Source organism: Dendrobates tinctorius, unplaced genomic scaffold (assembly GCF_039654945.1).
Source record: "Dendrobates tinctorius isolate UK_male_01 unplaced genomic scaffold, ASM3965494v1 ptg000126l, whole genome shotgun sequence".
NCBI lineage: Eukaryota > Metazoa > Chordata > Amphibia > Anura > Dendrobatidae > Dendrobates > Dendrobates tinctorius.
The window spans coordinates 28,265,151-28,288,735 of NW_027361794.1; the positions used below are offsets into that span (position 1 = coordinate 28,265,151).

Genomic DNA, 23,585 nt, shown 5'->3' on the forward strand with positions numbered 1-23,585 from the left:
CTTACACCTCGTACACACGCGGCTCCGCTCCGTACACCTCGTACACACACGGCTCCGCTCCGTACACCTCGTACACACAGGGCTCCGCTCCGTACACCCTGTATACACACGGCTCCGCTCCGAACACCTCGTACACACGCGGCTCCGCTCCGTACACCTCGTACACTCGCGGCTCCGCTCCGTACACCCCGTACACACGCGGCTCCGCTCCGTACACCTCGTACACACGCGGCTCCGCTCCGTACACCTCGTACACACGCGGCTCCGCTCCGTACACCTCGTACACACGCGGCTCCGCTCCGTACACCTCGTACACACGCGGCTCCGCTCCGTACACCTCGTACACACGCGGCTCCGCTCCGTACACCTCGTACACACGCGGCTCAGCTCCGTACACCTCGTACACACGCGGCTCAGCTCCGTACACCCCGTACACACGCGGCTCAGCTCCGTACACCCCGTACACACGCGGCTCCGCTCCGTACACCTCGTACACACGCGGCTTCGCTCCGTACACCCCGTACACACGCGGCTCCGCTCCGTACACCCCGTACACACGCGGCTCAGCTCCGTACACCCCGTACACACGCGGCTCAGCTCCGTACACCCCGTACACACGCGGCTCCGCTCCGTACACCTCGTACACACGCGGCTCCGCTCCGTACACCTCGTACACACGCGGCTCCGCTCCGTACACCTCGTACACACGCGGCTCCGCTCACCTCGTACACACGCGGCTCCGCTCCGTACACCTCGTACACACGCGGCTCCGCTCACCTCGTACACACGCGGCTCCGCTCACCTCGTACACACGCGGCTCCGCTCACCTCGTACACACGCGGCTCCGCTCCGTACACCTCGTACACACGCGGCTCCGCTCCGTACACCTCGTACACACGCGGCTCCGCTCCGTACACCTCGTACACACGCGGCTCCGCTCCGTACACCTCGTACACACGCGGCTCCGCTCCGTACACCTCGTACACACGCGGCTCCGCTCCGTACACCTCGTACACACGCGGCTCCGCTCCGTACACCTCGTACACACGCGGCTCCGCTCCGTACACCTCGTACACACGCGGCTCCGCTCCGTACACCTCGTACACACGCGGCTCCGCTCCGTACACCTCGTACACACGGCTCTGCTACATCCACCCTGTAAACCCCTCCTGACCCCACACAGAAACTTCCCCTCATCCAGCACCATGACAAACAGCACAGCAGAGTCCTGCACACACTGAGGCCCCTGATCATGTGACCCCTGACTCCTCCCCTCCTGTGACCTCATCACAGGTCCTGTGTGCACAGAGCAGTCATATATGTGGCGGACGCTCCTGCACCTTCTGCTTTCTGGGCTGGTTCCTCCTGTGAGTCCTATTAACCCTTTCGCTCCCTGTCTTCTCCTTTCTGACAGGACAATCTCTGAATTCGGACAGTGTGACAGGAATTTCAGCAATGTGGAAGGAAGAAATGACAATTTTACTGTTTTCCTCACAGAAATGTGACTTTCCCCCCAATGTATCATTGTCCTAAAGGTGACAGGAGCGCTGAGGCCGCACAGTGCGCCGTGTCTCCTGAGTGCCGATACCCCACAGGCTCGGGAGGGAAGGGGCGCCATTGTGGGGGGATAGACGGCGGACGCCGTGTGACGTGTGAAGAGCGCTGACAACAGAACAGCAGAGACCCCACAAGTGGCCCCATGTTACCCCCTCCACCTCTGGGGGGCTCATCTAGGGGGCAGGGAGGATTATTAACCCTCAGGGGGTCACAGAATTGTGTAACATTGAGCGGAGGAATGAAATGTTCCCACTAAAATGTCGCTCCGTCCCCAAGTCTGTAATTATCACACGGGAGAAGAGGAGAAAACAGAAACCACTTGTTCCACAATTTCCCCTGAGTGCCGATACCCCATAAGGGGCCGGACACTCCTCAGGAGGGAAGGAGCGCCGTCTGACCGGGCAGAGTCTGCTCTTATGGTGTTAGGGGGTCACATTATCAGAGCCCCCAATAAGAGGCGCCATGTTACACCCCCCACCTCTCAATTACTCATCTTTCTCCCAGAATTTTATACCATTGGGCGATGAGGAAAAAATAATTACATTTTACCACAAAAAATAGTTTTATCTTCAGAGCAGCCATAGAAGCTGTCAGTGCTGAGAGAGACTGGATTGTTACAGGAGCCTGAAGAAGGAGCCGCTGTGCTCTGCAAGCTGCAAACATACTATTATCTGGTTATAAAGGCGTCACTCCGAGAATAGTTATATCATCATTGGGCAGAAAAGTCTTCACATCGATCTTGTAATATGGGAAAGTCTAAGGCCAGAAATAAACCCCATAAATCACTGTACATGGAGACTTTGGGATCAGATCATTTCTGTCCGTTGTGTTTGTAGAAACAAAAAATCTTTTCTAAAAGCCTCAAACTTCTGTGTGTGACTCAGAGCTGAGATCTAACGTGAGAGAAGATTCCAGTGCGGGGAAGACGGGAAAGCTTCATATAGACGGCCGGTGGGGATGGAGGCAGTGACCGACTCTGGCCAAATCTGTCTCTAGAGCCGCAGTAGAAGATGAAGATGTCGTCCTCATCATGAAGGAGTTATTTCTCATGTCGCGTGTAATGAATATCTCCTGCAGTATTGCTAATGCCGATTCCAGTGTCGGTAATGAGACGAGAATTAGCGTTATGGAAGATGAGTCTATGAGGAACGTGTTCAGCTGCCGACTCCGAGGAGGAAACTGCTTGTTGTCTGTGGCCTAAATATATAGGTTTTATTAGTAGATGTCAGGGAAGAAAACTAAACCCTGTAAGATAATAAATCTCCTCCTATGTTTCCCTTATTATCTCCAGTAATTGTATTATTACACAGGATTCTTATGGTGTTACATCGGATCATCTTCCTCTCATTCAGGTCTCTACAATATCGGATCCTCTCAGTGAAGATCTTCTACAGAAGAGAATTTTCCTGATTTACCCATCAAGGATGGATATGGACAGAGACAAGATGGCGGAGAGGATGTTGCACCTCACCCTAGAGATCCTCTTCCGTCTCACTGGAGAGGTGAGAGATTCTGATGACGTCACATTACATCATTGTTATCTATGGGAATAACAGATGGACAGAACTGGAGAGGTGAGGACTCTGGAAATGTCTGTAGTGAGATTTATTAATGTGTCCCTCCCTTACCAGGATTACACAGTGGTGAAGAAGACCTCTAGTGATCGCTGTCAGGACCCTGTGTCTGAAGGATGTGGAAGACCCCTGAGCCCAATCACGGGGCCTCCACCTCACCCCCTGATCCCTGAGGACATCAATGACCAGAAGATCCTAGACCTCATCTACAAGATGATTGAGCTGCTGACTGGAGAGGTGACACTGCTGGGAATGCTGGGACATTATACAGTAACACTATGAAGGGATCGGGGGATGACGGTATCATTGTATGTGTCAGGTTCCTATAAGGTGTCAGGATGTCGCTGTCTATTTCTCCATGGAGGAGTGGGAGTATTTAGAAGGACACAGAGATCTGTACAAGGACGTCATAATGGAGGTTCCCCAGCTCCTCACATCTCCAGGTAATAGACAGGACTAAATACACACGGCCTATAATTATCTGTATGTAGAGAATGAATTCAGTCCCTGTATGTGTTTCCTCCAGATCTATCCAGTAAGAGGACAACACCAGAGAGATGTCCCCGTCCTCTTCTTCCACAGGACTGTAAACAAGAAGATCCCAGAGCTCCTCAGGATCATCAGGTAGATGGAGAGAAGGTGTCAGGAGATCTCCCCTATTGTCATGTCGGACACTGTTCACACCAGGGTGTCCGGCAGACAGCGGTAATACCCTGTTGGGTATTCTGTTCCAGTCGGGATAGGGTTAATCAGGTTGTCATGCTGGCTGAGGGCTGGGCCATGCCCTTGGTCTTTAAATAGTTCGTCCTGACTATGGGCGTCGCCGACTATAGCTTTTGCCTAGTGCTAGCAATACCGGTCAGCAGTGGTGGTGTTGGAGCGTCTGATATCTGGTGCAGTATATCCCTCAGTGGTTCTTTCTCCAATCTGTTATATATATATTTGGTTGCCCTTGCACATTATTGTATTCCCTTGTGTATTAACTGTGTGGTGTTTCTTTTACCCCTGTCCATACGTATTTGTGGGGTCTGGTGTCTGGTCCCCTCACTGGGTGGAGGGAGGTGGGTTCAGCTTAGGGCTGGACAGGAGACAGGGACAGGGTGGAGGCTCAGGCAGGCACACCTTCAGTGTAAACCCTGGGTAGAGGGACAGACAGGGTTCCCCTAGTCTGAGGGACATCGCAGGGGTCCCGGGGTTTTTGCCTAAAGTAACCTAGGCATACCTTGACATTATAGTCGGCCCAAATAATAAAGTGAGAGAAAAAAAAAAAAAAAAAGGTATAGATAGGGAATATAGGGGTTACTTACTATGGATCCTATACTTTCCCTAACCAAGCAGCTGGAGGCTCTATCCATACAGGTCACTGAACTCAGGGGGGCGGTCCAGCAACAAGGCCTGTCAGCTCCTGCAGTACCTGCTGAGGCTGCAGCCAGGGCAGCTGAGCCCAAGTTTCCCCTTCCTGAACGATTTGCTGGTGATCGTGGTAAGTTCACGGTGTTTCGTGAATCATGCAAATTGTATTTCCGTATGCGTCCACATTCCTCAGGTAATGAGGCTCAACGCGTGGGCTTGGTGATTTCTTTGCTGAGTGGTGACCCACAGGCCTGGGCCTTTTCACTCCCTTCAGACTCACCGGCATTTGAATCTGTAGATTTTTTTTTCTCTGCTCTGGGTTTGATCTATGACGATCCGGATAGATTAAACTTAGCAGAGTCTAAGATACGCTCACTGCTACAGGGTGATCGACCAGCTGAGGATTACTGCACGGAATTCCGGCGCTGGGCGGTGGACACGCAGTGGAATGACCCTGCGCTTAGAAGTCAATTTTTGCATGGGGTTTCTGGAAGGGTTAAACAGACTCTCCTAATGTACGAGACTCCCGCCTCTCTGGAGGCTGCGATGGCACTTGTAGTACGCATAGACCGACGTCTCCGTCAGGGGGCGCTGGTTTCGTTGCCTCCGGGAGGTGGGGGAGTGGTCGGTGAGGTTGCCGCGGGTGAATCCGTGGAACCCATGCAGATCGCTGGTATAGCACAGTCACCGAGTAACAAGCCTAAACGTCCTTGGCACAGAAGGCAGGGGCTCTGTTTTTTTTGTGGCAAAGGAGGACATTTTATTAACGCTTGCCTTCTGGTACCTAAGAAGGGCGCGCCGGCGGAAAACTGATAGGCTCAGAGGGTTTGGAGGAGTCTTGTCTGAGCCTTTGTGTATCCTCCGTCATGGTTTCCCAGTGTATGCTCCCTGCTAGGGTGGTACTTGGGGGGGCAAATGCTCTCTATTACAGTATTTATTGATAGTGGCTCAGCTGCCAATCTCATTGATGAGAGGTTCGCGCATACAGCGGGATTTCCGGTGGAGAAATTGCCGAACCCCATCCGGGTGGTTACCATCAATGCTTCCCCGTTGTCTCAAGGGGAGATCACAGAGTGTGTGTTGGATATACAACTCCACATCGGAGTATTACACTCAGAGCAGGTACCTTGTAAGGTGCTTAATAACTTACCGGCTCAGATGGTTCTGGGCTTTCCATGGTTGTCAATGCATAATCCTGTTATTGATTGGAAGACCCAGGACATAATTCAGTGGAGCAGGGAGTGTCAGGAGAGGTGCCTGGCTACATGTATTTCCGCTTTGACCCCCAATATTCCGGAGCCGTTGCTGGATTATGCGGATGTATTTTCTGAGAAGGGTTGTTCGGAACTACCACCGCATCGCCCCTATGACTGTGCTATTAGGTTGAAACCAGGGGCCAAGTTACCTAAAGCTAGAATGTTTAATATCTCAGGTCCCGAGAGGCTAGCTCTCAAGGAATATATTGCGGATAGCCTGAGCAAGGGTCATATTAGACCTTCCTCTTCTCCTCTGGCTGCTGGCTTCTTTGTTAAAAAGAAGGATGGCGGTTTACGCCCGTGTCTGGATTTCAGAGAACTCAACCAGATTACGGTCCGTGATCCTTACCCTATGCCACTTATACCCGATTTATTCAACCAAGTGGTTGGTGCCAGGTGGTTCTCCAAACTGGACCTCAGGGGGGCGTACAATCTTATAAGAGTCCGTCAGGGGGATGAGTGGAAGACAGCATTCAATACTTTGAGAGTTTGGTAATGCCGTTTGGGTTGACTATGGCACCGGCGGTCTTTCAACACTTCATTAATGATGTCTTCTCTCAGTTGTTGGGGAGGTTCGTTATAATTTATCTTGACGACATCCTCATTTCATCTCGCGACCATGATACACATATAGAGCATGTTAGACAGGTTCTGCAGTTGCTCAGAGAGAACAGGCTCTATGTCAAGCTTGAAAAATGTGTGTTTTTCGTACAGGAGCTACCGTTCTTGGGTTATATAATCTCCGCCTCAGGTTTTAAGATGGACACCGCAAAGGTGGAGGCGGTACTACATTGGGATCGGCCTGATAATCTTAAGGCGCTTCAGCGATTTCTTGGCTTCTCCAATTACTATAGGAAATTTATTAAGAACTTCTCTATGATTGCCAAACCACTAACTGACATGACTAAGAAGGGTACCGACTTTTCTGACTGGTCTGAGCCTGTGGTACAGGCGTTTGAATTCCTCAAGAATAGTTTTGCCTCAGCGCCCATTCTGGTGCAGCCCGATGTCTCCTTACCATTTGTCGTGGAGGTGGATGCGTCGGAGGTTGGAGTGGGGGCTGTACTGTCTCAGGGCCCTTCTTGGGCCAAGTTGCATCCGTGTGCCTTCTTCTCCAAGAAGCTGTCGCCTGCGGAGCGTAATTATGATATTGGCAACAGGGAACTATTGGCCATCAAATTGGCATTTGAGGAGTGGCGACACTTCTTGGAGGGGGCTGTTCATCAGATTACTGTGATAACCGACCATAAGAATTTGCTTTATTTAGAATCTGCTAAGCGCCTGTCCTCCAGACAGGCTCGCTGGGCATTATTCTTCACCCGGTTCAACTTCATTGTTACCTATCGACCTGGGTCGAAGAATGTTAAGGCAGACGCTTTATCGAGGTGTTTTCCTGGTGGAGAGTTATGTGAAGAGCCGGTGCCTATTCTCCAAAAGGGTGTGGTGGTATCTGCCATCACGACAGAGATTGAGGCAGAGATTGCGGAGGCTCAGGAGGTGGTACCGCCGGGGTTGCCTGCTAATACATCTTTTGTGCCGCTACATCTACGCTCTAGAGTGTTGGGCGAACATCACGACACTGTACTGGCAGGTCATCCAGGGGTTAAGAGCACTCTGGAACTGGTATCGCGTCGTTTTTGGTGGCCTAAAATCCGGCAGGATGTGGCCTCATATGTGGCTGCCTGTACCACGTGCGCACGGGCCAAGACTCCTCGTTCCCGTCCCGCTGGTAACTTGCAGCCTCTCGGGGTGCCCAGTAAGCCATGGACTGAGATTTCCATGGATTTTATTACTGACTTGCCCGCCTCGGCAGGGAACTCGGTCATTTTGGTAATTGTTGATAGGTTCTCCAAAATGTCACATTTCGTTGCTTTACCGTCTTTGCCCAATGCTAAGACTCTTGCTCAGATATTAATTCGCGAGGTGGTCAGACTTCATGGTGTCCCGTCTGACATTGTGTCTGATTGAGGTACGCAGTTCGTGGCAAAGTTTTGGAGAGCTTTTTGTTCTCGCCTTGGAATCAAATTATCTCATTCATCGGCTTTCCACCCTCAGTCGAATGGACAGACTGAGTGGATGAACCAAAACCTGGAGCAATACTTGCGCTGCTTTATTTCCGACAATCAGGAAGAGTGGTCAGCGTTTCTTCCTCTGGCAGAATTCGCAATAAACAACCATTGCCAGGAATCGTCTGGGGAATCTCCTTTTTTTTGTGTGTATGGTCAACATCCTCAATTTTGCACCTTGCGTCAGGGGTGCTCAGTTGGCGTCCCTGAGGAGGACCAGTTGGGAGCTCAATTGTCGTCTGTTTGGAGGAGAGTCAAGCAGCGCTTGTTGAAGGTGGGTTCCAGGTACAAACGGGTGGCTGACTGCAGACGTGTGCCAGGTCCGGACCTGTGTGTGGGTGATTGGGTGTGGTTATCTACTAGGAACATTAAGCTCAAGATACCGTCACTTAAGTTGGGTCCCAGGTTCATTGGCCCATTTAGAATCTCCGCAGTGATCAACCCCGTGGCATTTCGTTTGGAGTTGCCGGCTGTGTATAAGATTCATAATGTATTTCACAAAGCATTGCTAAAGAAGGTCGTGGGTTTGGTGGATGGTTCCCCCGGGCCACCACCTCCTGTCTTGGTGGATGGCGCGTTGGAATTTGAGGTGTCCAAAGTGGTGGACTATAGGGTTGTGCGTCGCACTCTACAGTACCTGGTCCACTGGCGTGGCTATGGTCCTGAGGAGAGGACATGGGTGCCGGCCTCTGACATTCATGCTGATCGACTGGTTACTATGTTCCATCGTCGCCATCCGGACAAGCCAGGTCCTCGACATGGTGAGGTTCTGGAGGTCCCTCGTAGAAGGCGGGGTACTGTCATGTCGGACACTCTTCACACCAGGGTGTCCGGCAGACAGCGGTAATACCCTGTTGGGTATTCTGTTCCAGTCGGGATAGGGTTAACCAGGTTGTCATGCTGGCTGAGGGCTGGGCCACGCCCTTGGTCTTTAAATAGTTCGTCCTGACTATGGGCGTCGCCGACTATAGCTTTTGCCTAGTGCTAGCAATACCGGTCAGCAGTGGTGGTGTTGGAGCGTCTGATATCTGGTGCAGTATATCCCTCAGTGGTTCTTTCTCCAATCTGTTATATATATATATGGTTGCCCTTGCACATTATTGTATTCCCTTGTGTATTAACTGTGTGGTGTTTCTTTTACCCCTGTCCATACGTATTTGTGGGGTCTGGTGTCTGGTCCCCTCACTGGGTGGAGGGAGGTGGGTTCAGCTTAGGGCTGGACAGGAGACAGGGACAGGGTGGAGGCTCAGACAGGCACCCCTTCAGTGTAAACCCTGGGTAGAGGGACAGACAGGGTTCCCCTAGTCTGAGGGACATCGCAGGGGTCCCGGGGTTTTTGCCTAAAGTAACCTAGGCATACCTTGACACCTATGATGTGTAGACGACTGTGAAGGTCTTGTGCTCAGTCTTGTTTTATCCCCCAGTATTATATGTTTTATACTTGTGTAATAAGAACGGTGGGGATGGCAGGATTAGAGCTGATCATAGATGGGACTTCTCCATCTGTCTGTGACTCTTACAATATTTGTTTCAGGGTGAAGATCTGACTCATATTAATACTACAGAGACATATGTGAGGGGTGATGAGTGGTGTAAAGAGGAGATTCCTACATATGACTACCCAGGTGAGTAGTAACCACTGAATGCAGAGAAGTCGCAGATTCCTCTCAGTCACCTGCTGTGGCTACTATATCGGTGGTGTAGGCCGGCCGTATTACCATGATCACCATTTTGCCTCTAGACCACAACATTTTCCTCCACCCAAAACTGTTCAAATGACTTTGGGTATTGAAAGCCCTTTTCTATAGAACTTACAACCTGGTAGATCCACCTACTCCCTGGAAGTCAAATGACGTAGAATGTGCTGACAAGATACAAAATCACTTGAAGAAAAATATCATGATGGCCCATAAGAGAAAGCGGAGGGTAATGATGCTGTTGGCTTCCTAGATCCCTGAGATCTTATCGGATGAATCTTCTCTCCCTTCTGTGCTGCTGAATGTCTCATGGTCCCTTCAAGACCAGGTCCAGTCTTTCTAGTCAAACTTTGCTTTTATCAGCGACAACATTAAATTTGCAGTGAGGCCAAGTGTGAATTTCTGTATAATAACTAATTTCCCTTTATCCTCACGTTTCAATTAAACTACCGTAATTTTCGGACTATAAGATGCTTGAAGAAAATGGGAGGTGTGTCTTATTATCCGGATGTACCGGCTCTGGCTGTGGTGGCGAGGCGGGGGAACGGTATCGGCGGAGCAGCGGATCACAGGAAGCTAGAGCAGGTGGCTGTGGCTAACTCCTGTTCCCGCTGCTAAAGAGAAATGAATATTCACTGCATTCCACGCCAATGGGCTTTAAGGGCAATGAATATTAATTGCTCTTTAATAATAGTATCTTGATCTGATTACCCCCCAACCCCGGTCTTGGTATGCAAGGCCCCATCCTTATAATTGGCCCACACCCCCATCCCCATCCTGGTATGCATGGCCCCATCAGAAAACATTAAAAAAACAAATCATTACACTTACCTACCCCGCGCTCCCTCGCAGCATCCTGCTCCGGTGCCAGCAACTGCTATATGCTTGTAATCAGCGCATGGCAGGGACGTCACGCGCTGCTCATAAGCAGAGCACAGATGCCAGGACTGTGCACTCAAAGGGAAGTGAGTATTCATTGTTCTTCAGTGTCAGCCGCCAGCTTCCTGCTGCTACTGGCGGTCACGTGTGCCGCTACTTAAGAGAAATATTCATGAATACTCACTGTTCTCAGCGCTGCTTACAAGCATAAAGCATTTGCTGGCACTGGAGCAGGACGCTGCGAGGGAGCGCGGGGTAGGTAAGTGTAATGGTTTGTTTTTTTAATGTTTTCTGATGGGGCCATGCATACCAGGATAGGAATGGGGGTGGGGGCCACTTATAAGTATGGGGCCCTGCATACCAGGACGAGATGGGGCTGTAGGTTACCAGCAGGTGCGTTGGATGCAGTGACGAGCAGGAGGCAGAGCAAGTGTTAACGGGTGTCTTTATATAACCAAAGAAAAAGATAACAAGGCTTTCTCCACGCAGGGAGTTAATATATACAAGATGCACAGAAGTATTGCGTGGACAAATACGTAGGGTTCAACTTATCAGACTCATCTGGAAGGAGGTGGTTGGAAGATCCCACGATGGCGCCGCAGACAGCGCGTCACATTGAGGAAGCGGTCCTGGATGTACCGGAGGCACTGTCTTTTAGCGGTGAAGAAGAGTCTGGGACTTTTTGGTGGGCTGCTGTAGGTCCGGGTACCGGTGGCTGTTGTTTCAACGGATGAGGCGGAGAGTTCCGGTATCAAGGCAGCAGCCGCGGCTGTAAAGTCAAAGTCTCCGACGGGAGCCGTGCACTGTCAGCTGTCAAGCGTTGCACAGTACGTTCAGCGCTTCCTGCCTGTGGTCGCGTAGGGTCAACGTCCCGCAGCAGTAAGCGGTCACTGGTGCTGTTGATGGATGTTGGGGGTGCGCACTCAAGCGCAGTCTGCCGTCAGTAGTGTTACCCACAGGTAGGGAGCAAACCTTCCCTGCACCTCCTGTCTTCCGGCTAGAGACCCCAGGTTCCCGCGCACCCCCCTTTTTATATCAGACCCGCCCTTTGCAGCAAAGGTCACAGGTCTGTCCCGCTCAGGTTCTCTGTCCCCCTTCAACACTAGTGGCAATCCCAATGGTACCGGCCCAGAGACACTGTTGCCTTTATTGTTCCGGTCCTTCCTCCTACATCCCCCCACTCTTTTTGCTCGCCATTCTACGGGTGAAGATTTGCGGAGAGCGTTAGAAAACTTTTACCTTCTCTGGATTCGCTTCTGCCATACGAATTGGTCTTGCTCATAACGTTCGGGGGGGTTTGCCAGCTGTTGACCATTCGGAGCGTCGTAAGCTGGGAAGAGTAGTGGAGCTCTCTGGAGAGGTGGAATCTGGCTGTATGATGGGGGATCCAGAGATGTACTCTTCTGGAGGGCCGTCGCTTGGTGTGAGGACGTTCTCTTCCTCTTTTTCTTCTAGAACTGCTGGAGTCGGCTCCAGGGCCTCGGGAATCTCCTCTGGTCAAATTGGGTCTCTAGACTTCGTAAACAGGGTCTCTGGATTTCGTAAACAGTTCCCTCAGAACTGACTCGTCACTTCCGATAAGGTTCCTTCTCCCAACGGTGTTCCAGTTTGTTTTGAGGACGTTTCTCTCTCACCAGTACTCGATCTCCTACTTGAAGCTCAGCTGCCTGGCAAGGGGCCTGACTGAGTGTTCTAGCTCTTGTTTGCACCAGCCGATGCAGTGTCTGTAAACAATGCCGGTGATCTAGGACCAAGAAGAGACCCCCTCTCCTGGGCTGGATATTTTTCTTCAGGATCCAGTTCCAGCTCGCTGATCTCTTTTCCTTCACGACTGAACAGCAGGGTGTAGCCAGTAACTCGATGTACACAATTATTGTACACCCAAACCAGTTCGGAGACATATTCAGGCCAACAGGCTTTTCGGTCTTCCTCTAGGGTTCGAAGCATTTGAATCAGAGTCCGATTGAATCTCTCACAAGCTGCGGGTGGTACGGAGTGGTCTGAGACATGTCGATGCCATACAGGTGATGCAACTGCTCCATTACCTTCCCCAAGAAGCAGACACCTCGATCCGAATGAATCCGTTTGTGACAGCCGTAGATCTGAATAAAATTCTTACAGATGGAGTAAGCGCCGGACTCTGCGGTTTGGTCACGAGTGGGAGTCACCACGGCAAACTGTGTGAAGTGGTCACCCTGGTGAACTGGGCCAATGGTGTGATAATCTATCATCAGGAGTTCCAGGGGGCGGATGTCGCTATGGTTTGGATGGGAGCCCTTTGCTCAGGCGGCTTCGCCAGTTCACACTGCCGGCATTTCCTGCAGGCCTTCTCAACCTCTGTCTGCAGTCGAGGGTGGTAGATGAATCATTGTAACCACCGGAAAGTTTTCTCCGGGCCAAAATGTGTTCCTCCTTCATGTGTTTCACGGGCAATTTCAGGAAGTAGGGTTTCAGGTGTTACTGCTTGCCATGTGGCAGCCAGCTCCGTCTGGAGCTGTATCTTCCGATATAATAGTATCAGGATCCTGTCAGCGCCGGCGGACTGCTGCGGCTGAACAGGATAACTCACCCAGACTACGGGGGGACCCGGGGTCCAATACTGCAGGGAAAATTCTGACACCAGGACCTGCGACACTGAAAGTAGTTTAGCAGCACCAGGACCTACGATCATGTGACCACAGGGGGCGTGGCTTAGCGTCCTGCTGCTGGAGATGGCAATAGAGTTCTATAACAGGAATCCTGGAGTACAGGCTAGGGAAACTCAGATCAGACAAACGGAGGGTCATTCACAGAGGGGGCGGCGTGGTACCAGGGGGACAAGCAGAGAATAGTCAAAACGTAAGCAATGAATCATGCACAGAGATGGCAACGCAGTACAAGGGGGGAGTCAGAAAATAGTCAGGTCCAAAGCAAAAGAGTCATACACGGGAATATCAGAGCAGTACAAAAGGAACAGGCAGAACTCGTAACAGGGACAGAACCGGATCAAAACCAAGCAAGCACAAAGTATCACAGTCACAAAGCACACTAGGGTCACACACTCAGCCAAGGGTCTGAGTATAAGCGACAAGGAGTGAGCCCACAATGAGGCTATAAAAAGCCTCCCAGAGTCTGAGTGAGGCTGTCCAGATTAACCTCTGAACTACCTGATCACACAAACAGCAGATCATGACAAATAGCCCATTCTTCATCTGTGGGCACTCCCACTGGCGAAGGATCCAGAGGGTTCCGGGGGACAGAGCGCCCCTCTGGGCCGTACTGGGAAATCTTCCTTGAGTTACACACCGTCGCAGTAGGGTGAGCTCCGTATTTTTCTGCTGTAACTGAACCCATTCATCCCTAGATTGACCCAAAATGCCTTCCGTTGTCTTTGCTCACAGCTGTTCCTGCGTCGCCACTACAGTCTTGGCGGGCTCCATGAAACATGGAATCTCTTCATTTTCCAACTCCTCATCTCTGCTCAGTCCGAGGGCAGCATGGCGGATCCTGGAAAGAAAGTCGGCATGGCTGTTCTCCACTCCTCTCTTGTAGGCGATTTTATACCTAAATTGGCCATTCTGGCCACCCATCACTGTTCTCATGCCCATAATTTGGCATTTTCTAGATGTGCCAACGGGTTGAAGTCCATGCGTACTATGACTTAGACAAATATTCCGCAAACCTCTCCATCATAGCCCACACCAACGCGAGCAGCTCCAACTTAAAGGAGCTGTAGTTGTCAGGATTATGTTCAGAATCGTGAAGGGACCGACTAGCGTATGCGATCACCCTCTCTCTTCCGCCCTGCGCCTGAGACACAGCTCCCTGTCCGTGCAAACTCCCGTCAGTGTGGAGAATAAACGGTTGAGTAAAATCCGCGTAAGCCAAGACAGGGGCCTTGGTTAATGCCTTCTTGAGATCTTGAAAGTCTTCTCTTGCGGTTCTTGCCAGTGGATCTTCCAACTCTTTGCACTGGACAGCGCCCCTTTCAATAAATCCAGCAGTGGCTGGGCTCAGTGGGCAAAGTTCTTCACAAATCGACGGTAGTATTCTGTCAAGCCAAAGAATGCATGAACATCCTTCACCATTTCTGGAGTAGGCCAGTCCTGTATGACTGCGATCTTTTCCCGTGATGGCCTCACGCCTTCTGCTGAGACTACATGCCCCAAGTACTCAATCTGGGTACGAAATAGATGGCATTTCTGCGGCTTTACTTTTAATCCGTGTTTCTGGAGACGACTGAGTATCTGCTCTCTGCGTCATAGATGCTCTTCAAATGAAGCCGCATACACAATGATGTCGTCCAGGTAGATCAAGGTGGCTTCAAAGTTCAGGTCGCCCAGGCATCTCTTCATCAGCCGTTGGAAAGTCCCGGGGGCATTGGCCAAGCCGAAGGGCATCCGATTGAACTGAAATAACCCCATGGGTAGTATGAAAGCTGTCTTCGCCCGATCCTGATCTGGCATGGGCACCTGCCAGTATCCGCTGGCCAGGTCGAGCGTGGAGAATTACTTTGCTCTTCCTAGAGCAGACAGGGACTCTTTAATGCAGGGAAGCGGATACGAATCCCTTATGGTACAGGCATTAAGCTTCCGATAATCCACACAGAAATGCAGAGTGCTGTCCTTTTTCCTCACCAGAAAGATTGGAGCTGCCCATGAGCTTTGACTCTCTCGGTTGACAACCTTTTGCAACATCTGTCCCAACATCGTCTTCACCTCCTGATACAGTTGTGGGGGAATTTGCTGGTAACGTTCCCCAATGGGTGCGGAGTCTCCAGTTGGAATTTCGTGAGTAATGGCCATGGTACAACCGAAATCATCCTCATGACGGGCAAACACCTCTCTATATCGTCCCAAGAAGTTTTTTACTTGCTGCACCTGAGACGGAGTGAGCTCTGAGAGCTCGGCCCGCATCTGCTCCAGGATTACTTGCCCCTCTAGGGTAGGTTCCGGCTCTGTAGCCATGGTTGAAATCACTGTCACTGTCCAGGAGTCCCCCCAACAAGCTTCCAGTTGCAGTATCTGGGAGAGCAGAATGTCTTTAGGCAAACCCATTTCCTTGGCCACTTCACTTCGGGGCCACAAGGTGATATCTCGATCTTCTAGGTTTACACACCGAATGGGAACAGCCCCGCCTTTTACTGTAGCCAAAGAGCAGGCTAACAAGAATCCCGAGGGTAACTGCTCCGAGAAAGAAGGCTCGATCTGTATCTCCACCCCTTCCAAGGGAATGCGACCCCGGACAGGCAGAGAGATTAATGTTTGTCTGGGTAGTAACACGAGCTTCACTGACGAGGGTGCAATCACTTTCCCCAGCACTTCTCCCTCTCGGCACGACTTCTGGGCTTGGGCTACCCGCACCAGCTGTTGGATGATTTTCCTCTGAGGGGGGTGTGGGAGCTCCATTGCTTCAGGATTTTTTGGGAGGGCTCATTGAAAAGGAGACTTCCGAACTCTTTTAGCACATTCATCCCTAACGTGACTGTATGTTCATGGCTCTCCTCCCCTTGAGTCAGCACCACACCCCTCCATCCTAGGTCTTTGCCACAGAGAGAAACCTGCATCCAAGCTACCCCTGCAACCGGGATTGGCAACTGATTGGCAACCATCAATTTTATCACGGTTCCCCATTCAGGTCTCATAGCTTCAGGGAAGTGTTGCCGGAAATAGGCCTCAGGCATGGTGGTCACTTGGGACCCTGTATCCACCAAACATTGCACAGCACGCCCCTCGAATTCTGCCCAGATCAACGGGCACGTAGACACTAAATTTGTGGGACTTCCACTACTCCCCCGTATCTGTTCTGGCTCCAAGCGGAGTCCCCCCGGCTCAGAGCCCTCTAGTTTAACGGGCGGCGAGGTTGGTTTCTTCCTCGCCTTGGACATTTGTCCTGTTTCCCCATATTCATAACAGGTGAGGGGTCGCTGTTGTTGGTACATTCTGGAATCATGGCAGGGCTCTGCCCCAGAGCGAGTCACAGCAGCTTCAGCCTTTTTCTTAACTTCCGCCAACTCTCCTTTTATGTCCTGCAGTTCTTTTCTCATCTCTTCAACCCATTGGGGCTTGGCCACCGCACTCACAGATGTTTTAGTGCACTGAGCCTTCCCCACTGGGACTGCCACCCCTGCTTCTGCTCCCGTGTGCACGCCTCACTCCCTATTTTGGAAAACGTCTGGCGAAGATTCACCCGTACGCGCTCCCACAAGGCCTGCTTCGTCAGGGTATCCCGCAGTCCAGTCACTAAGAGGTCTCGCAAAGTTACGTCTATGGGGCCCACTCCCACACTGTTCTTTCTAACAGTGGCAGTATTAAGTTCTTGCAGAGCATTCATATGTTGGGTCACTGTTTCACCTTCCCTCTGCATACGGCTGAATAGGTGAGTCCTCAGTTCCTCTACATCAGTCGGGTCCCCATGAGTCTCCTCTAGGAGCTGCAGAACTTTGCCGAAGGTATCGTGTTACCTAGGGGTCCGTAACATTACCGAGTTTCGGGCTTCCCCATCTAAGGTCATAATGGCCACCTCAGCCTCTAAAGCAGGGGTCATCGGGTGCATTCTCATCATGGCCCGTATCCGCTTGGTCCAGCTCCGCAGCATGGTGTTACTACCGGTGTACTTTGGCAGATTATTCAGTATGGCCACCAATGATATGCTAGACCTTGGGCTGTCCCCAACTCCTTGGTCTGCCACCACCATGCTGATAGACTGCATACTGCCAACTACACCAATTGTAGGTTACTAGCAGGTGCGTTGGATGCAGTGACTAGCAGGGGGCAGAGCAAGTGTTAACGGGTGTCTTTTTATAACCAGAGAAAAAGATAACGCTTTCTCCATGCAGGGAGTTAATATATACAAGATGCACAGAAGTATTGCGCAGACAAATATGTGGAAGTTCAATATTATGCAGTGACAGCTTGACTTCAGCTGTCAACAATGATAACAACAAAAAAAGAATTGCTAACGGCGGGAAAGGAAAAAACGTAGGGTTCAACTTATCAGACTCTGTCATCCGAAGGGAGGTGGTTGGAAGATTCCACGATGGCCCCGCAGATGGCGCGTTACTTTGAGGAAGCGATCCTGGATGTACCGGAGGCACTGTCTCTTAGCGGTGAAGAAGAGTCCGGGACCTTTTGGTGGGCTGCTCTATGTCCGGGTATCGGTGGCTGTTGTTTCAGCGGATGAGGCGGAAGGTTCTGGTATTAAGGCCGTAGCCGTGGATGTAAAGTCAAAGTCTCCGACGGGAGCCATGCACTCTACACTGTTTGCTGTCAAGCGTTGCAGAGTACGGTCAGCCCTTCCTGCCTGCGGTTGCGTAGGGTCGGTGTCCGGCAGCGGTAAGCAGTCACTGGTGCTGTTGCTGGATGGTGGGGGGGTGCGCACTCAAGCGCAGTCTGTCGTCAGTAGTGTTACCCGCAGGGAGGGAGCAAATCTTCCTCTGCTGCACCTCCTGTCTTCCCGCCAGAAGCCCCAGGTTCCGGCGCACCCCACTTTTTATATCAGACTCGACCTTTGAAACAGAGGTCACAGGTCTGTCCCGGTCAGGTTCTCCGTCCCCCTGCCACACCAGTGGCATACCCAATGGTTACGGCCCAGAGACACTTGCCTTCATTGTTCCGTTCCTTCCTCCTACAGGGCCATGCATACCAGGACAACATGGGACCATGCATACTAGGATAAGGATGGGGCCATGCTTACCAGGATAGGGATGATGGTACCATGCATACTAGGATGAGATAGGGCATCCTGCATACCAGGATAGGGATGGGACCATGCATACTAGGACAAGATGGGGATCCTGCATACCAGGATAGGGATGGGACCATGCATACTAGGACAAGATGGGGCCCTGCATACCAGGATAGAGATGGGACCATGCATACTAGGACGAGATGGGGCCCTACATACCAGGATAGGGATGATGGGGCCATGCATACTAGGACAAGATGGGGGCCAGGCATACCAGGATAGATATGAGGTGGAATGCATACTAGGACGAGATGGGGCCCTGCATACCAGGATGAGATGGGGCCCTGCATACCAGGACAAGATGGGGCCCTGCATACCAGGATAGGGATGATGGGGCCATGCATGCCAGGATGGGGGCCAATCATACGAGGATGGGGATGGGGCCATGCATACCAGGATAGTGATGGGGCCATGCATACCAAGATAGGGATGAGGGATCCATGCATGCCAGGATAGGGATGAGGTTGCCATGCATACCAGGGTAGGGATGAGGGGGACATTTGTATCAGGATGGGGGTGAAGGGACCATATATACCAGGATAGGGGATATTAAGTACAGAATTGACCACATTTTTTGCTTCAATTTGTTTTTCCTAATTTCCTCCTCTAAAACCTAGGTGTGTCTTATGGTCCAAAAAATATGGCAAGTGTGAGTTTCCCTTTAGCCTGAAATTTCAATTTCTTTTAAAACCAACTATTGCTATTTTAGAATTTTGGATAACTAGAGGAGGAAGACCTGTGAAGACTCAGACGTCAAGGTTAGATTTCAGAAAGGTAGATTTTAAGGGATTCAGAAAGAGAATTGGAGGGATCCAAGGGCTGGATATCCTTAAAGACAAAAATGTCCAGGAAGGATGGGAAATCTTGAAAAATGAATTTCTCAAAGCACAATTGTTAACAATTCCGAAAAGAGGGAAGAATAGGAAGCATTTAAGGAAACCAGGATGGATGAACACAGAACTTAAGCACATGCTAAAAAGGAAGAAAAAAATGTTTATAAAATGGAAAGAGGGAGGCATATCTAAAGAAGAATATAATGCTGTCTGCAGAACCTGCAGGGCACAAATCAGATTAGCTAAAGCTGACAATGAATTGAGGCTTGCAAGAGATGTCAAAAGCAATAATAAAGGATTTTGGGGATATCAAAAATAAACAGATTGACCTGCGCTATAGGACTAAAGAAAATAAGCAATGATAAAAACCAAATAGAAAAACACCTGCTCTAAAACATACATGGATAAACTAATGGCATGTACAATATATATAACAGATCACTCACCAATAGAAGGCAGACCAATAGATGTGATGCACATTGGTGGCTGTGACTGCTGCTTTTTGATAGAGGTGAGAAAATGCACGATTCTATGATTCTAACTAACTTCAAGGAGGATTGTGATAATCTACAGGACAAACATTCCACCTGTGCCATGATATATCTCTAAACTGTGCGTGGCTGATGGCTGTAATATACATTTATTCACGCCTGCAGGAGATGTGTTGGCATGGCTCCAGCCCTGGTTTCATGGATTCACTCCACGTCATAAATTACATTATGTTTTCCAACCTAAGAAATTCAGATTACTGCACAATGTCTCCTGAAATGGAGGCACTAATACTTTCTCTAATCTTCTGGTCAGGACTCATAGTGGCTCCAATGGTCCACTATAAATGAGTGCAACTCCAGTTTAGTGTTCTCTCCTCATACATACGTTGTTGTTGGGGATGTAGCATATTTTTTTATTCTGTCTTTTTTTTTAACCTGTTCCTTCTGTATGATAGTTTGATTGTGGTGGGATCGGCCTTCCTGCCTAATGTGAGTCTATAACTTCTTGATAGTCTTGGAAAAAAATCTCTCCATTGCCTCTTCCAAATGCCTAAGATCTAAATATAAAAGGGATCCTGTCAGCAGGATTGTGCTCAGTAACCTACAGACACTATCAGGTCGGCGCCGTTATACTGATTACAATGATACCTGGTGATGAAATCTGTCTTGTGGTTGTTGTTTAATCTGTATTTGTAGTTTTCAGTTAATAAGATTCTCGTGCTCTGGGGCGGGGCTGTGGTGGCCCATGGGCGGGGCTTTATGTGGTGCGCTGATTACATATTCATCTGTATTGGCTTATGACAGGTCGCTGATCCCTCACTGACCTGCCCCCCATTTTTACATAATGCATATAATAGTATTGATATTATTGTTGATAATGCCTATAATATTGTGGCTATTGTGAGGCTTAGAAAAAAAAAATTACACATGACACTGACGGCGCCTGTCCAGTAGCCTCTATCTCTTACTTATAGATGGTACTGCGCTGACATTTTTCTGTATGTAATTTTTTTATGTAAAATAGGGGGCAGGTCACTGAAGGATCAATGTCATAAGCAAATACAGATTAATATGTACGCAGAGCACCACATAAGGCCCCACCCACAACGCAACCCACAGCCCCGCCCCAGAGCATGAGAATCTCATTAACTGAAAACTACAACTACAGATTAAACAATAACCAGCCCGCAGCTGCCCAGAAAAGGCACATCTATTAGATGCTCCAATTTCGATGCTTTGCCCGGCTCTTCTCACTTGCCCTGTAGTGGTGGCACGTGGAGTTCATATTTGTAGGGTTGATGTCACCTTTGTATTGTCAGGTGACATCAAGCCCATGGCTTAGTAATGGAAAGGTGTCTATTCATTACTAACCCCATAGTTACATGGTAAATAAACACACAGTCAGAATAAAGTATTTTATTAGAAATAAAACAAAACAGTTTTCCTTTTTCAAAAATAACAAACACAGTTATACTCAACTAACACCTAAGTGGTAAGAGCCGGGCAAAGCGCCCAGAATTGGCGCATCTAATAGATGTGCCTTTTCTGGGCAGCTGTGGGCTGCTATTTTTAGGCTGGGGGGGTCAGTATCCATGGCCCCTTACAAGCCTGAGAATACCAGCCCCCCAGTTGTCAGCTGTAGCATGGCTGGTTTTCAAAAATGGGGGACTCCACTCCGTTTTTTTAAATTATTTATTTAAATATTAAAAAAACAGTGTGAGGACCCCTCTGTTCTTGATAACCAGCCTTGCAGAAGTTGACAGCTGAGGGTTGCAGCCCCCAGTTGTGAGTTTTGCCAGACAGGTTATAGAAAATAAGGGGAACCCACGCCGTTTTTTTCATTCATTTATTTAGTTATAGTGCAGACGACGGGTGAGGAATACTCCAATCATCCGCTCCTGCTGTCACTGTTCTTAGCAGCAGGTGTAGGTTGATGGGAGTAATAGTCCCAAAAGCCCCCACCTGCTGTCATCATTCTGACTTTAATATAACGCTCATCATTCTCCCTGCCGGCAGATCAGGGGAGAATGATGAGAGCGTTTTCAGCACCCGCCGCAGGGGAACAGCACTTACTGTAGCGCTTCTTCCCTGCCGGCCGTCCATGTGGTACTGATGCTGCACAGGGTTGTCACACATGTGCCACAAGTATTATGCACATGGATCAGAAAAAACAGTACCGGAAATATCAGGATGTGTGAAACCGGCCTAATACACAGTTCTCTTTAAATGCCTAATATTTCTTCTTGAAACTTATCTGACAGAAAATATTGAAGCTTAGGCTAGTATAGATTGTGAAGTCTCCGAGCCCCATACTCTAATTACCCCAGAGAGGTTTCACCACTAGTTACTCATTTATTACTGATGGAGACTGTGGAGTTTGATCATTTCAGTAGTTCCTAATCAGGCCCCATTATTATTATCTGATGTGTGTCACTTTATGTGGTGGTAAGTTTGGAATTCTTCACAAAGGGTAATAGAAAACAAATGGATCTTACAAATTATTTTCCAGCTTCGCACTATACCCTACATACGGTTGTACACTACTGTCTGGGCACATGGCAGTGTTCAGAAGGGAAGGAGCGCCATTTAGCTATTTGAATGCAGATCTAGCTGGAATAGTTTGCAGACACAATGTATTGGGAGTATAATGAAAAAACAGTAACCAGCTCACCTGTCCCGGCTAATAGTGGTGCATGGAAGCTCGGATTTCAGTCAAGCCAAACGTGAGATACATCCAAAGAAAAAAAAGGGGGGTTTCCAGCTTCCAAATGTACAAAAAATGTATTAAAGGCATAAGAACAGAGATGAACGGACATGCCCCATAATGGCAGAAAGCAGAGCAACGCCTTTCAAACAATGTTCTTTTTCAAGCGCAAAAAGAACATATTGTATGAAACGCATTGCTCTGCTTTCCGCCATTATGGGGCATGTCCGTTTATCTCTGTTCTTATGCCTTTAATAAACTTTTTGTACATTTGGAAGCTGGAAACCCCCCTTTTTTTCTTTGAATGTATTGGGAGCACTGTTCATGGTCACCTGGCAGCTCAAAAGATGTCCACCATGAACATTCTCTGCTTTCCATATCCCAAGGATTGCCTTGCTCATCTAACACCATTACATGGATCTGGACTTACACTGGGACCCCTAGGCTTGGACCATGATGTTACCTGCTAGTCTGTGGTGTTCGATGGCAAGAAGAATAGTCAGGTAGCTGGGTCAGAACCAGAAGGACAGAATACAGAATCAGAAGACACAAGTGTAGTCAGTAAACGGGCCACGGTCACAACAGGAAGCAAATGCGCAAGCTGAGCACAGAGGACTGAACCAGAGGAGAACAACGCTGTATTTGGCAGATTCCGGCCATGTGCTTTGCGCTTTAGTAGGGTGTGGTACTTTCCAATTGGCTGAAGTAGGGAGCAGATTACTCCAGCTGGACAGCAGGAACAGATCCCAGATGAGATTGGACACACCATATACAGAAGCCCTAATATAACTAAATCACAGAAAACCAGAAGAGTAGAAATCCCCATAAAGTGATTCCATGTTATTAATTCACTGAGGGTTATAATCCTTAGGAGGAGTGAATATTTTGACTCCACAGCCACTTTCCGGAAATTAACACGCAGTGGATGTTGGAGAGTGAAAATTACACATTTGCCATTTTATTACCCAGCACATAGTGCCCAGATTGTGCTCCAGGAGACACACACCGCAAATTAAGTGGATTCTTCTCACTATAATATTGCTAAATACAGGGATCCTAAATGTTGTTTGCGCACACTGCAAGACTCCGAAGTGAGAGCGGATTTTGCTGGATTGGTTTATAGAAACTCTGTTGCTTTTCAACAGCCTTTGAGCCACTAATAGTGTGGGAACCTCTGTATTTCCATTGACAGATGATGGACCTGAGTGGGGACTTGTTTTTTGTGAGATGAGAATAGGTATTATTTTCATCTACATAACATTGATTGGTTTCTTTTTATTTGATATTTGGGAGGCAGAATGAACAAACAGTTGAACACCACACACTACTGGTTCATCCAACAAGGTTTTCTATTAGACTGTGAACTGTCATTGTCTTGGTAAATAATTAAAGTTTTTTTTACATAGCTTGCCATTTTTATGGACAGTTTAAATAGAGACATTCAAAAATA

The 23,585-nt window shown here is 49.3% G+C and overlaps 1 protein-coding gene across 1 annotated transcript in view; it reads left to right on the forward strand.

Annotated features, from left to right (window-relative positions):
- The window catches only part of LOC141047211 (oocyte zinc finger protein XlCOF8.4-like), a 34,756-nt gene that overhangs the window by 10,218 nt on the left and 953 nt on the right, over positions 1–23,585 (forward strand). The window contains exons 2-6 of the mRNA XM_073542162.1: positions 2,910–3,059; positions 3,189–3,368; positions 3,451–3,574; positions 3,658–3,755; positions 9,341–9,431. Coding sequence (XP_073398263.1) covers positions 2,910–3,059; positions 3,189–3,368; positions 3,451–3,574; positions 3,658–3,755; positions 9,341–9,431 — 643 coding nt within the window. The remainder of the gene's footprint in view (positions 1–2,909; positions 3,060–3,188; positions 3,369–3,450; positions 3,575–3,657; positions 3,756–9,340; positions 9,432–23,585) is intronic.